Genomic DNA, 14,583 nt, shown 5'->3' with positions numbered 1-14,583 from the left:
CCAAAATACCTCTGGTCCCAAGCATTTTGGATAAGGGATACTCAACCTGTAGTAACATAGTTTCTGAGGTTGAAAAAAAGACAATTTTTCCATCGAGTTCAACCTATTTGTGGTCCCCTACGCTGTATTATTTTTAGGGCTAATTTTGTCTGTTGCTAATGACGGCCGTTGTGTTTGTTGACTGCGCACCATGGCCCTCATTCCGAGTTGATTCACCCCCCACGGGGGAGTGTATGTTTGCTTTGCAAGTGTGCAAACGCCTTTGCAGCGGAGCTCTGCAAAAACATTTTGTGCAGTTTCAGAGTAGGTCTGGACTTACTCAGCCCTTGCGATCACTTCCGTCTTTTTGTTCCCGGAATTGACGTCAGACACCAGCCCTGCAAATGCCTGGACACGCCTGCGTTTTTCCAAACACTCCCAGAAAACGGTCAGTTGCCACCCACAAACGCCTTCTTCCTGTCAATCTCCTTGTGATCGGCTGTGTGAACGGATTCTTCGTTAAATCCATCGCTCAGCAACGATCCGCTTTGTACTCGTACGGTGCATACACATGCGCAGTAGAGACCTGATCGCTGCGCTGCGTAAATCGGCAGCGAGCAATCAACTCGGAAGGAGGGCCTATAACCCTGTATAGCCTTATTCATTAGGAATTTATCTAGCCCATTCTTAAAAGTATTGACCGAGTCCGCCATTACTACTCTCTCAGGCAGGGAATTCCAAACACGTATTGTTCTTACTGTGAAAAACCCTTTTTACCTCTGTGTGCGAAATCTCCTCTCCTCTAACCTAAGCGAGTGACCACGTGTCCCCTTGGAGAGAGTTAAAGCGGAGAGAGATAACCTACCAGCCAATCAGCTCCTAACTGCCATGTCACAGGCTGTGTTTGAAAAATGACAGGAGCTGATTGGTTGGTGCTTTTTCTCCATCCACTTTAACTTTCGCCAAGTTTAATACATAGACCCCATAGAGTGTGAGTGTTTTTTTGGGCAAGATGTGACGTTAATCTGAAATTATTCTCTGTAAAGTGACGAGTGTAGCATTACAGCTACAGTACATACCAGCATTACTTCATGAGGATATGGTTGTTACTGTGTATGTGTCATATTATTCATTTAGAACTTGTTTTACAGTATGTGATTTAAAAGCTTCAGTTGATTAAGACTATTTTAACGGCAATTGACAACCACATTGTAACAGGCCTGCTTAATTGTGATTCCACCGTTGTCACTGGATAGTATACACACTGCAATTATACAATGTATATAGAGAAAAGCAATGCTGAAGTGTTGCATAACAGAACTCACGGCAGCTATACTGTAACTCCTTGTTTATCCACTAGTGTGGAGTTAAATAGATCATCTTTTACTTCAACCTTTGCCCAACCAAAGTCCGGCTTAGCTGTGCCAGTTCAAGGTAAGACTTCATCCTGGGTGAGAGGACAGCAAGCCACATCTGAAAGGTAAGGCAGCTCGTCCGCAGAGCTTACTGTAGTGCATGCAAAGAAAGTGTCCGACTTATCCACACATACTGTATGTGTGTTATATTGTGTGTAGAGGAATGTTGCTCAGTGTTTGTGCGTTCAGTGGGTAATACAGGCTAGAGAGTGCAGCAGTGTGCAATCGGACACTTGCACCCTTTCTCACCAGTGTGTACAGTGCAATTAGGAACAACAACATCTTAAACGAATTGTTTCGGAATAAAAAACATCAGTTTGTTGTATAGCCTAGTAACCAACGGTACCATTTTGGAACTGTTTTCGCCTATTAATTCATTATTGGTCCTCTTCAGGGGCTGGTGTAAGTGTATACAGTAGCCGTGTGGTTAAAAGTCTCTAGTATCTGGTCTGCATAATGTGTACGTGCCTCAGTCGTGTATAATGTACAGTGTATAATGCAGTGTCCTGTACAGGGTTTGCAGAATGTCATGTATCTGACTCTGAAGCAGCCGCAGCAAAATAGCTCAGTAGCAAAAGTCCAGTTCCCTCTGTACCTGAGAAGTGCACCATACACTCTGAGGGTGCGAAACGTGCAGGACCTGAAGGCACTCAGCACTGTGAAGTAACTGCTGTGGAATATTGTAGATTATTTGCCTTATGTAATGGCATGCCGGGAGGGTTGGAGACCAGTTATGGGGATTAATCATTGAAGGATGCCAGTATTTAGCAGTTTCATGCCTGGCAAAGGAATTGAGGGGCAGATTTATTAAGCCTGGTGAAGTGATAAGGTGGAAGGTGATAACGCACCAGCCAATCAGCTCCTAACTTCCATGTTACAGGCTGGATTTGAAAAATAACAGTTAGGAGCTGATTGGCTGGTGCGTTATCACCTTCCACTTTATCACTTCACCAGGCTTAATAAATCTGCCCCTGAGTGTCAGATAATAAGATTTTATTATCCGTGAAAAGATATTGGGCCTAATTAAGACCTGATTATAGCAGCAAATTTGTTAGCAGATGGTCAAAACCATGTGCACTGCAGGGGGGGCAGATATAATGGGTCTGGGACTCAGGATCGACAGTGTCTAGGTCGACACACATTAGGTCGACACTTATTGGTCGACAGTCACTTGGTCGACACAGGAAATGGGTCGACACGGCCAATAGGTCGACATGAACAAGGTTGACATGGAAAGAGGTCGACATGAGTTTTTTGGGTGTTGTTTTCTTCGTAAAGTGACGGGGAACGCCAATTAGTGCACCGTGTCCCCTCACATGGCTCGCTTCACTCGCCATGCTTTGGGCAATGGCCCTCATTCCGAGTCGTTCGCTAGGTAATTTTCATCGCATCGCAGTGAAATTCCGCTTAGTACGCATGCGCAATATTCGCACTGCGACTGCGCCAAGTAATTTTACAATGAAGATAGTATTTTTACTCACGGCTTTTTCTTCGCTCCGGCGATCGTAGTGTGATTGACAGGAAATGGGTGTTACTGGGCGGAAACACAGCGTTTTATGGGCGTGTGGATAAAAACGCTACCGTTTCCGGAAAAAACGCAGGAGTGGCCGGAGAAACGGAGGAGTGTCTGGGCGAACGCTGGGTGTGTTTGTGACGTCAAACCAGGAACGACAAGCACTGAACTGATCGCAGATGCCGAGTAAGTCTGAAGCTACTCTGAAACTGCTAAGTAGTTTGTAATCGCAATATTGCGAATACATCGTTCGCAATTTTAAGAAGCTAAGATTCACTCCCAGTAGGCGGCGGCTTAGCGTGTGTAACTCTGCTAAAATCGCCTTGCAAGCGAACAACTCGGAATGAGGGCCTATGTGCCTTGCTTCGCTCGGCACAGGTTACCGTTCCAACTGTAGTCCACGTGGATCGTAAAGTATGGAAAAAAAATAAATTTGAAAAAAACCATGTCGACATTTTTACCTGTCGACCTAGTACATGTCGACCTAATGAGCATGTCAACTTGTTGACCTAATGCATGTCGACCTAATGACTGTCGACCTAAGCTGTGTCGTCCTGCGCTCGGCACAGATTGCCGTTCCCAATTTTAGTCCACGTGGATCGTAAAGTATGAAAAAGTTCAAAAACTGAAAGAAAAAAATGTGAAAAACTCATGTCGACATTTTTCCATGTCGACCATGTTCATGTCAACCTAATGGTCCTGTCTACCTATTTACTGCATCGACCTAATGTGTGTCAACCAATTGGTGTCGATCTAGACAGTGTCGACCTAGAGTACGGATACCGATATAACAAGTGCAGAGAGCGTTAGATTTGGGTGGGGTGTGTTCAAACTGAAATCTAAATTGCAGTGTAAAAATAAAGCAGCCATTATTTATTTACCCTGCACAGAAACAAAATAACCCACCCAAATGTAACTCTCTCTGCACATGTTATATCTGCCCCACCTGCAGTGCACATGGGTTTGCCCATCTGCTAACAAATTTGCTGCTACGATTAGTTCTGAATTAGGCCCATTGCTCCATAAGAAGTAGTCATAATAATGTATTTGCCCCCGAGAAGACTTAATTTAGAATATAAGCTATAACACTAGATAGATAGATAGATAGATAGATAGATAGATAGATAGATAGATAGATAGATAGATAGATAGATAGATACAGGCTTGGACTAGCCCATAGGGGTACCAGGGAAACCACCGGTAGGCCCCACTGCCTGAGGGCCCACTCCTTCCTCTAGGGATCAGGTTCCAGACTGTGCACTTGTATTATACATGGTATGTTGCATTACACTGCACTAAACTATTGTGTATTTTAAGCCTCTGTGGAGGCTGGCCACACCCCCTTTGTAGCCTGGCCACACCCCTAAGTATGGGCCCCTATAACTGCATTCCCCCGGTGGGCCCATCATGCCCCAGTCCGACAATAGATAGATAGATAGATAGATAGATAGATAGATAGATAGATAGATAGATAGATAGATAGATAGATAATAAATAAAAAAAATCCCTCAAAATGCTACACACAATACCCCATAATGACAACATGAAAAAAGTTTTAAGATTTTTGCAAATTTATTAAAAATAAAAACAAAGAAATCACATGTACATAAGTATTCACAGCCTTTGCCATGATGCTCAGAATTGAGCTCAGATGCATCCTGTTTCCACTGATCGTCCTTGAGATGTTCCTACAGCTTCATTGGAGTCCGTCTGTTGTAAATTAAGTTGAGTGGACATGATTTGGAAAGACACACACACCTGTCTATATAAGGTCCCACACTTGATAGTGCATGTCTGAGCACAAACCAAACATGAAGTCAAAGGAATTGTCTGTAGACCTCTGAGACAGGAGGCACAAATCTGGGGAAGGGTACAGAAAAATATCTGCTGCTTTAAAGGTCCCAATGAGCACAGTGGCCTCCATCATCTGTAAATGGAAGAAGTTCGGAACCACCAGGACTCTTCCTAGAGCTGGCCGGCCGTCTAAACTGAGCGATCGGGGGAGAAGGGCCCTAGTCAGGGAGGTGACCAAGATCCCGATGGTCACTCTGTCAGAGCTACAGCATTCCTCTGTGGAGAGAGGAGAACGTTCCAGAAGGACATCCATATCTGCAGCAATCCACTAATCAGGCCTGTATGGTAGAGTGGTGAGACGGAAGTCACTCCTTAGTAAAAAGCACATGGCAGCCCACCTGGAGTTTGCCAAAATGCACCTGAAGGACTCTCACACCATGAGAAACAAAATTCTCTGGTCTGATGAGACAAAGAATAAACTCTTTGGCGTAAATGCCAGGGAGTGTACTACCTATATCGGGACAGTTGGGAGTGTCCCACCTATATCGGGACAGTTGGGAGTGTCCCACCTATATCGGGACAGTTGGGAGTGTCCCACCTATATTGGGACAGTTGGGAGTGTCCCACACATTTTATGACAGTTGGGACTGTCCCACCTATATCGGGACAGTCGGGAGTGTACCACCTATATCGGGACAGTCGGGAGTGTACCACCTATATCGGGACAGTTGGGAGTGTACCACCTATTTCATGACAGTTGGGAGTGTCCCACCTATATCGAGGGAGGGTATCGTATCGGATATGTTGCTTCACTATTCAGATGTCCTCATTCTGCTGTTAGAAGTGAAGAACATTTGTTCATGCATGAGCGGGTTCAGCCTCTCTGGCGATACTAAAAGCTTTCTGATGATCTGATTGGCTACAGGTTGTTCTAACCCAGCAACTTATAAACTACTATAAATGTAGCCCCCTGTCACTGTGTGTGACAGTAGGTGTGCACAGGTTATTAATGCACCGGCTTCTTAACACTCTTGTGTGTCGTGTCTAGCTCTTGGGTGCGCGCATAGCTGACAAGAGGGGTCCCGCTCATGTAATATGGTGCAGCGCTAAAAGATGTCAGACTAAAATGGGAACCAGACCACCCTTCATTCACAAACAGTGGCAGTTTCTGCTTCTTCTTCCACTCCTGCACAGTTCTTGAGTTGTAACATTCACATAGGTATGTGTATCTCCTATCTCCTCCTGCACAGTTCTTATAGGCCAGTTGCAGACATTAGTGCGTAGTGAAAGGTTGATCTCATATAGGGACCTATTTATTAACTTGTGCACAAGAGCCCTGAATAGTAACTCTGCATTTTAGAGATTAGTAAATGGGTTTGTTTGTAAGCAGTTCCCTTAGAAAGTTATGGGAAGTGTTGTTGCCATTGGTAACAGGCTGCAGCTGATATCTCCGATGTCTGTGTCCTTATCCCCTTGGTAAGTGGCCCTAATACTAAAAATGTGTCAACTCTCTTAAAACAGCCGCTTATTGGCAAGCGTACGCTATGGGAGATGGATTCTAGGGATCCCTCTGTGAAATCATTAAGAGAAAACCGCAGCCCCCATGTGAAAATGGGACTGCAGTATCCTGCATTACTTACCCCCCTCCCCTTCTGACTTCTTCTTTTTTTCAAAAGGAGAACAGCAACAGCACTACTGCTATTTCCGTCAGTCAGATTTGATAAAAGAGACGGCAGGCACTAGGACCCGCCGCTGCTCTAACAGCAAGTCCATGTGGTAACCAATGGGGAGGCTGGAGCTCCAGCTCCAGCCTCCCTCTGCTCACACTAAAGGGGGAGAACACTAAACTGTAGAAGCGGGCATTGGGCTGAATGAAGGGTGGTAGGGGGTGTTTAATATGTAAGGGAGGGGTCGATGGTTGAGTGGGCTTAATATTCATAATTTTCTGGTGAGAGGGCAGCTTGCTTGACTGCAGATATCTCCAGTTCCTGGAAAAAGATTTCTTAGCTTTGAATGGGATAAAAAATTAGTGTGTCTCACTTGTCAGGAGGTTCTGGGCACTTGGGGATCAGAGTTCAGGAGCCAGAGCAATCCACCAACAAATATATAAAACTGCATATTAGGCGTGTGGAGCTTGAGCAGGGACCAGCTGCTGGAAGGCTGATATCTCTGGTTCTGGGCATAGTACTAGAGACAAGCTGCCAGTGTCCACTGGAAGAGAGTCACAGCTTTTGGAGTATACCTTCAGAAAAACTCTAAATGTGTGTACACACAGTGAGATATTTTCTTTCAATTTTGACTATATAGTATAGTTAGTGCAGATCGCAAGGTGAAAGTCACCTTGCGATCCCGATTCGATCCCGATGCGCAGTCCCGCCAGGTTGGCATCGCAAGAAAAGATAGACTGTGCAGGCAAGTCAATCCTTGCTAGATCGGTGTACTATCTAGTTCATCTCACATGTCAATGACATCTCACATAAGCCAAAATCTCACATAAGCCAAAATCGTAAGCACACATAGTCCATATCTCAAGAAAAGTTAGTCAAAATCGGTGGTGCTGGGCTCCGGGGAGTACAAGGGAAATCGCAAGTGAAAATCGGGCATAGCAAGGATCTCACCGTGTGTACACACCCTAAGTCATACAGAGCACAAGGTATCTGACTGGGAAGAGCAATTAACAGTCGTGGATGGGGACCACTGCTTTGAAGTCGGATATCTCTGATTCCCTAGGGCCGATTTTCAAAATTATGGTACCCCTGGAAAGAGGGGACCCTAAGCTATCAGGTTAGGGCCCTTATACTCCTTGGACCCTTTGGCAAGAGCCCATTGAGCCCATACGAAAAGTCGGCCCTGACTGCACGTCACTGGGCTACTCCCTGCGTTTTAAAAATGATTTTGAGGTGCCTCTGTGCGCTATTGTGGAGCAGCCTGAGAAATATTTTGAAAGGGAACCACAAACAATTCCAAAAACAAACAGTATACAAAGAAGAATCAAAATATAGCGCTCAGGCGCTCACACATGAGCACTTCCCTTAATTTCTTATATGAGATGCGTCTCGAAATTATCTCTTTTCAATTCCTCACAGAATGTCCTCGTACATGCAAGAAAAAATAAATATACACCGAGATCCTTGTGTATTACTTCCAAACAATTTTTAGTCACTTTCTCTTTTTATGTTGTTAGTCCCAAAAGGGAAAATATGTCATATGCCGGGGAAATCCCCCTTCCAATAAACTTACACAACTGTGTAATAAGAAAACATATACGATCTCATGAAACAATGTTGAAGTGTCGTTCTACACAAATTTTTAAAGGTGTATCAGTTTGACGGGGAAAGCTCCGCCTTCCCACACACTTACACAGATGCAGGAATAAAAGGCATGCACAACCACAACTCCCTGTGAAGGATGCTCCGTCACCAAGTGAAGAAAAAATGCCGGGGTTGCCCCCTGCGTATGGCACTCACAATGAATTGAATATATCACAAGCATGTAGGGTAGGTCTTTCTTATTCACTCTTAATCTCCAATCTTGCACTTTTTCTCTCAAAAAAGAACCAGAGAGAAGGTTGGAGTAAAAGACTTTTTAATAAAACAAAACAAGAATAAAAACAATGGTGATCATACCCGGGAGGGTCGGAAGAGAAATAGATGGTGTACAGAAGAAACGGGGCCCCGTTGATCTGATCTCCTCCTGGTCTCCCACGGGTCTCTTCACCAACGCGTTTCGGCCCGTGCTAGGGTCTTTGTCAAGGTATGAGAGACACTTGGTAAGTAAGTGTGTGGGAAGGCGGAGCTTTCCCTGTCAAACTGATACACCTTTGAAAATTTGTGTAGAACGACACTTCAACATTGTTTCATGAGATCGTATATGTTTTCTTATTACACAGTTGTGTAAGTTTATTGGAAGGGGGATTTCCCCGGCATATGACATATTTTCCCTTTTGGGACTAACAACATAAAAATGGAAAGTGACTAAAAATTGTTTGGAAGTAATACACGAGGATCTCGGTGTATATTTGTTTTTTCTTGCATGTACGAGGACATTCTGTGAGGAATTGAAAAGAGAGAATTTCGAGACACATCTCATATAAGAAATTAAGGGAAGTGTTCATGTGTGAGCGCCTGAGCGCTATATTTTGATTCTTCTTTGTATACTCCCTGCGTTTGTAGCCGGCAGAGGGTTCACCCTGGAACCTGGTAGCCTGACGGGTGTGGTTCATAAGGTCAACCACACTTAGGTCGATAGTGTCTAGGTCGACCACCATTGGTCGACAGTAACTAAGTCGGCACCCAAAATATGTCAACACAAGCATTGGATCGACGTGAACAAGATCGACATGACAAAAGGTTGTTTTCTTCGTAAAGTGACCGAGAACCCCAATTAGTGCACTGTGTCCCATCGCAGCTTCGGCACAGGTTACTGTTCCCAGTCGTAGTCCACGTGGATCGTAAAGTCTGAAAAAGTTAAAAAAATTATAAATAATTGTGAAAAACTCATGTCGACCTTTTGTCACGTCGACCTAGTGCATGTCGACCTAGCAACCCTGTCGACCTATTGCATGTCGACCAATAGTGGTCGACCTAATGACTGTCGACCTAAGTGTGGTCGACCTAGAGACCGGGTACCAAACCTGACGGATGCTTCCCGGGTGCAACCCGCCTCAGGCCCCTCTCTGCTGCTGTTTCCAACCCGGCATATTACCGGGTTGGTGACGTCAATGGTGATTCGGTGGGGGTGGGGCTTAGAGATCACATGATCCCCAAACACCGCCCGTCCACACAGAGTGAACGGGAAACGGGTCACATCGACCCGGCTTCCCGTTCACACGTCACAGCGAGCTGGGTTGAACTTTCCAACTGGGCCCTTTAAGACCGCACAGAAACACGGCTTTATCCGCGCTCATTTGCAATAACCCGTGTTCAAAGCTGGAGGTGTGAAAGGGGCTTGGCCTTGCTCTGCTGGTGACTGTCATTCACCCATCTCGCCAAATGGGGGCATCACATGAGCAAACTGATGCTATCCCTGAGCAGCTGCAGATGACAACCAGTTGATCAGATCCTAACTCAGCGCTCTTTACTTATATGTATAAGTTTATGCAATGCTTTTTTTTTTCTCCTATGAAAGGTGCTCACCTAACGTAACAGGCTTATGCAAGATTTGTGCCAGCTTCCCTGCTCTGCATTAGGGGCAGATACTTATTTTATTCATTTGTGAAGCTATCTCATTGATGTCTGCCTGTTTCTGGAACAAGTTGCAGGAATTAATAAGAAAAAAGGTGCTAGTACTGCGTACTCCAGGTTACTCCCACCTAGAACGGCATAATGGAGCCAATATCGCTGCCCGCTGCATCTGAAAGACGCTCTAGGTAGCACCCTGCAGCCTGTAGAATCATTCAGAGCATCCTACAAGCGCTCCAGGCAGTGCACTACTTCCTAATGCCGGTGCCCTAACCCCTCGATATAAACCTGAAACAGCTACATCTTGCAAATCATCACAATCAATATTTCAAAAGGATGCAAGCCAGTTTATAGTCTGTACTCATCCTAAAACATCATTTATTCTACACTTACAGTTACAAGCCTCTACCGCTATTGCAAAGTTCGCAGCCACTATGGGGTCCAGTGGCAAGTGGGGCCCCATAGTATTACCCTACCCTACGTCGGTTACCCTACCGTACCCAGTGGTACCGAGAGGGGGGGGGAGAGGGTACAGATTACCTGGGCCCGGGTCTGATGGAAGGGCCCAGTGAGGGCCCAGTAGGGGTCCAGGCCCCCTTACCCTGCAGCAGCAGCTGCAGCTCTTCTCCTCAGCTCAGCACACACTGCTGTGTACTGGGCTGCAGTGTGGCCATGGAGGTGCTTAAAATACAATTTTTTTCTAAAGGTACGTGACCACACCTCCTGTGATTAGGCCACACCCTTTGAAAAGTACCTGGGCCTAGCCCGGCTCTCAACTGCCCTGACCGTTCCTGCTCTGTTCTCAGAAGAGAGTACAGTGTTATTCTGCAGAGTGGGGGGAGTGTATGTTCAGCAAACCCCAATAAATGGACCTGTCTCCTCATCATTGGAGGATGAAGGGTGGAGCAGCCCTCCCCCACATTTTGACATCGGTCCGGGTATGTATGCAGGGCTCAGTAATTGCAGCAAACCAAACCAATGTAACAGCAGCCAGCACTGGTCATATGTTACTCAGTTGTCTGTAACAATAGACTGCAAGGAAGGCACTTTAAATGTAATTAATCATCCTTAAACGTCTGACATTGATTGACAGTCCCAGCTATATTGCTGGTAACCTTACACTGGGTGCAAACTCCAGAAACACTGGCCATTCAAGCAGAGGCCAGATTGCAAAAGTGTACTCGCATTATAAAACTTGCATTCATCGCGACAATGAGAAATGAGCAATTCAATTAGAAATGGCAATTCGCGGGCATCATGGCTATTTTGCGTGATTTGACTAAAAAAACAACAACCAGGGCATGAAAAAGTGGGGAAATCATCCTGAACCCAAAAAAGGCAACTAAGATACCAGGACCATATACAGTAGAAGGCTGTTGGTGGTCATAAGCAAAGTTTTGGAGGTTTTGAAAAGGTGGCAAATATAAGGATTTTCCTGACCATTTCACCTGTTATGGGTGGAGCCAATGGTGTAGCTATCATAGGTGCAGGGAGTGCATCTGCTATGGGGCCCAGAGCTGAGAGGGGCCACCTTCCTTGTCACAGTTACGTGTTATAAACAAGGGCGTAGCTACCATTGGTGCAGGGAGTGCAGCTGCTATGGGGCCCAGAGCTGAGAGGGGCCACCTTCCCTGTCACAGTTACATGTGTTATATACAAGGGCGTAGCTACCATTGGTGTAGGGAGTGCAGCTGCTATGGGGCCTAGAGCTGAGAGGGGCCACCTACCCTGTCACAGTTACATGTGTTATATACAAGGGTGTAGCTACCATAGGTGCAGGGAGTGCAGCTGCTATGGGGCCCAGAGCTGAGAGGTGCCACCTTCCCTGTCACAGTTACATGTGTTATATACAAGGGTGTAGCTACCATAGGTGCAGGGAGTGCAGCTGCTATGGGGCCAGAGCTGAGAGGGGCCACCTTCCCTGTCACAGTTACATGTGTTATATACAGGGTGTAGCTACCGTAGGTGCAGGGTGTGCAGCTGCTATGGGGCCCAGAGCTGAGAGGGACCACCTTCCCTGTCACAGTTACATGTGTTATATACAGGGGTGTAGCAACCATAGGTGCAGGGAGTGCAGCTGCTATGGGGCCCAGAGCTGAGAGGGGCCACCTTACCTGTCACAGTTACGTGTTATATACAAGGGCGTAGCTACCATTGGTGCAGGGAGTGCAGCTGCTATGGGGCCCAGAGCTGAGAGGGGCCACCTTACCTGTCACAGTTACGTGTTATATACAAGGGCGTAGCTACCATTGGTGCAGGGAGTGCAGCTGCTATGGGGCCAGAGCTGAGAGGGGCCACCTTACCTGTCACAGTTACGTGTTATATACAAGGGTGTAGCTACCATAGGTGCAGGGAGTGCAGCTGCTATGGGGCCCAGAGCTGAGAGGGGCCACCTTCCCTGTCACAGTTACATGTGTTATATACAAGGGTGTAGCTACCATAGGTGCAGGGAGTGCAGCTGCTATGGGGCCCAGAGCTGAGAGGGGCCACCTTCCCTGTCACAGTTACATGTGTTATATACAAGGGTGTAGCTACCATAGGTGCAGGGAGTGCAGCTGCTGTGGGACCCAGAGCTGAGAGAGGCCACCTTCCCTGTCAAAGTTACATGTGTTACTGTATATAAATGTTTTGCCATTGAGTGGTAGGTAGGGGTCCTTTCAAACTTTTTCCTTGGGGCCTGCAATATATCTAGCTATGCCCCTGGACTTGCTCATTGTAGTGTGGTATAAAATGAACTGTAGAGCATTTTAATGTTATATACTGTAATATGAACCGGGGCTCTGTAATGAGGCTGAATATGAATGGGGAGCACTATATACAGTATAATGTGAATTGGGGGTACTGTGCTACATAATGTATACTGGCAGCTCTAAAATGTGACATACAGTACAGTACTGTAGGGTGAACTTATTCACTACTATGATTCATAAAAGAAACTAGGGCACTACTATGGGGCATAACATTAAATAAGGCTCTACTATGGTTCAGAAAATGAACTACAGTACTGTAGGGCACTATTATAGGGCATAAAATTGCTGCAGAGAAGTGTCTCTCTAGAAGCATTGGGACGGGGGCCCCTTCAAAATGTTGCTATGGGGCCCTCAAAGTTCTGGCTACGCCCCTGGGTGGTGCGCACAAAAAAAACAAAACAAATTTGCTGGGAAAAGGGACTGCGAATTTGGAAGTGCATTGCAAACTGCTCGCAAGACTCAACTCGCTCCTACTTCAGTTGACCTCATAACGTAGTTTACGCCATTTATGCTGGCTGTCATTAATTGATGAATACATGCTGACTGGTCTGAGGTCTGCAGGTATGGTGACTGGTAGAATGACTAGCATAGTAGTATGTTCTCAGTACATTACAAAGTACCAGCCAATCAGCACCTTACTGCCATGTTACTGGTTGTGTTTGAAAAATGACAGCTAGGAGCTGATTGGCTGGTACTTTATCTCCGTCCGCTTTAGTGTTTTATATACAACAGACACTCTAAAAGTCACGTCTGCGGCAACCAGTCCGGAGCACGCAGCAGATATCCTGCGGCAGAATGCATTATTCTTCCAGCCACGTCCAGGTTAACACCGGATGGGGGGAATTCATTTTCAATAACCCATTTCAATCCCTTCCAATGTACATGTCTCTTTATAATATAACACTGTATGTGCATCGTCTCACAGACATGTCCTCCAACGTCACGCCTCGAGAACTCACCGTAACCAAACAGGACGGCAAGGGCTATGGATTCTTCCTACGCGTGGAAAAGGATGAAGTGGGTCACCTTGTCCGGTCTGTGGAGAATGGAAGCGTTGCAGACAAAGCCGGGTTAAAAGATGGAGACCGCGTGCTGAAGGTCAACGGGGTCTTTGTGGATGACAAGGAGCACCCTGAGGTACAGGCTGGCTTCCTGTTTACTTGTACTGTATGTAGAGGCACGGCTCTGTGTTATAGGGATTATTAGCCTAAAAATTGTCCTGTGAGTATCTGTGTCCAGCACAAGGGAGTGTAAAATGGTAGGCATTGTTTTACGTAACATTGGGCAATGAATAAGTCAGTACGAGTGCTTGCCATCAGTGCATTCACTCTCCACGTACAACATGGGGTCTATTCATGAAGCGGTGAAAACTGTGGAGAAGTGAGCCAGTGGAGAAGAACCAATCAGCATTGAAGTAACATTTACAATCTGCATACTATACAATTAGAGCAGCTGATTGGTTGCCATGGGCAACTTCTCCACTGACTCACTTATGGGGATGTGGATGACTGGTCCTTAGGGAACAGATACTGAAAACAAAGATATGCAGCCAGGAACAGACGGAGACTTTCATCAGGGTCCCTCAGGAGTAGTATGTGGAGAGAAGGGGGGGCTGATCTATAAGTGTTTATATTCATTCTGATGCGTTCTTCCAGCAATGGGCTCAAATAGCCAGAAAATACGTGTATGACTATAGTGCAATGATATGTGTAATACAGAAGTAGTTGAGTTTGCGAGAGAGCACATACAAACTCACCTTGCTTCAAGAAGTGGTAGGTATTGGACAAACTCTTACCAGGGTCCTACAGTGGCTGTGTCAGCAACATGAACTGCTATAGTTTTTTTCTTATTTTGTAGGGTTTCAGACTTTAGAGGAAAGAGACGTAAAGTACCACCAAAGGGCCTAATTCAGACTCGATCGCTAGGCTGCGTTTTCGTACAGCGGGCGAACA

The 14,583-nt window shown here is 45.9% G+C and overlaps 1 protein-coding gene across 1 annotated transcript in view; it reads left to right on the top strand.

The window, feature by feature from the left end:
* The first annotated feature begins 1,382 nt into the window (after positions 1–1,382).
* The window catches only part of PDZK1 (PDZ domain containing 1), a 63,168-nt gene continuing 49,967 nt past the window's right edge, over positions 1,383–14,583 (top strand). The window contains exons 1-2 of the mRNA XM_063956709.1: positions 1,383–1,459; positions 13,557–13,768. Coding sequence (XP_063812779.1) covers positions 13,559–13,768 — 210 coding nt within the window. The 5' untranslated portion in view covers positions 1,383–1,459; positions 13,557–13,558. The remainder of the gene's footprint in view (positions 1,460–13,556; positions 13,769–14,583) is intronic.

Source organism: Pseudophryne corroboree, chromosome 2 (assembly GCF_028390025.1).
Source record: "Pseudophryne corroboree isolate aPseCor3 chromosome 2, aPseCor3.hap2, whole genome shotgun sequence".
Taxonomy (NCBI): domain Eukaryota; kingdom Metazoa; phylum Chordata; class Amphibia; order Anura; family Myobatrachidae; genus Pseudophryne; species Pseudophryne corroboree.
Note: the sequence above shows the minus strand (reverse complement) of the source record. Positions and strands in the feature narration are given on the sequence as shown.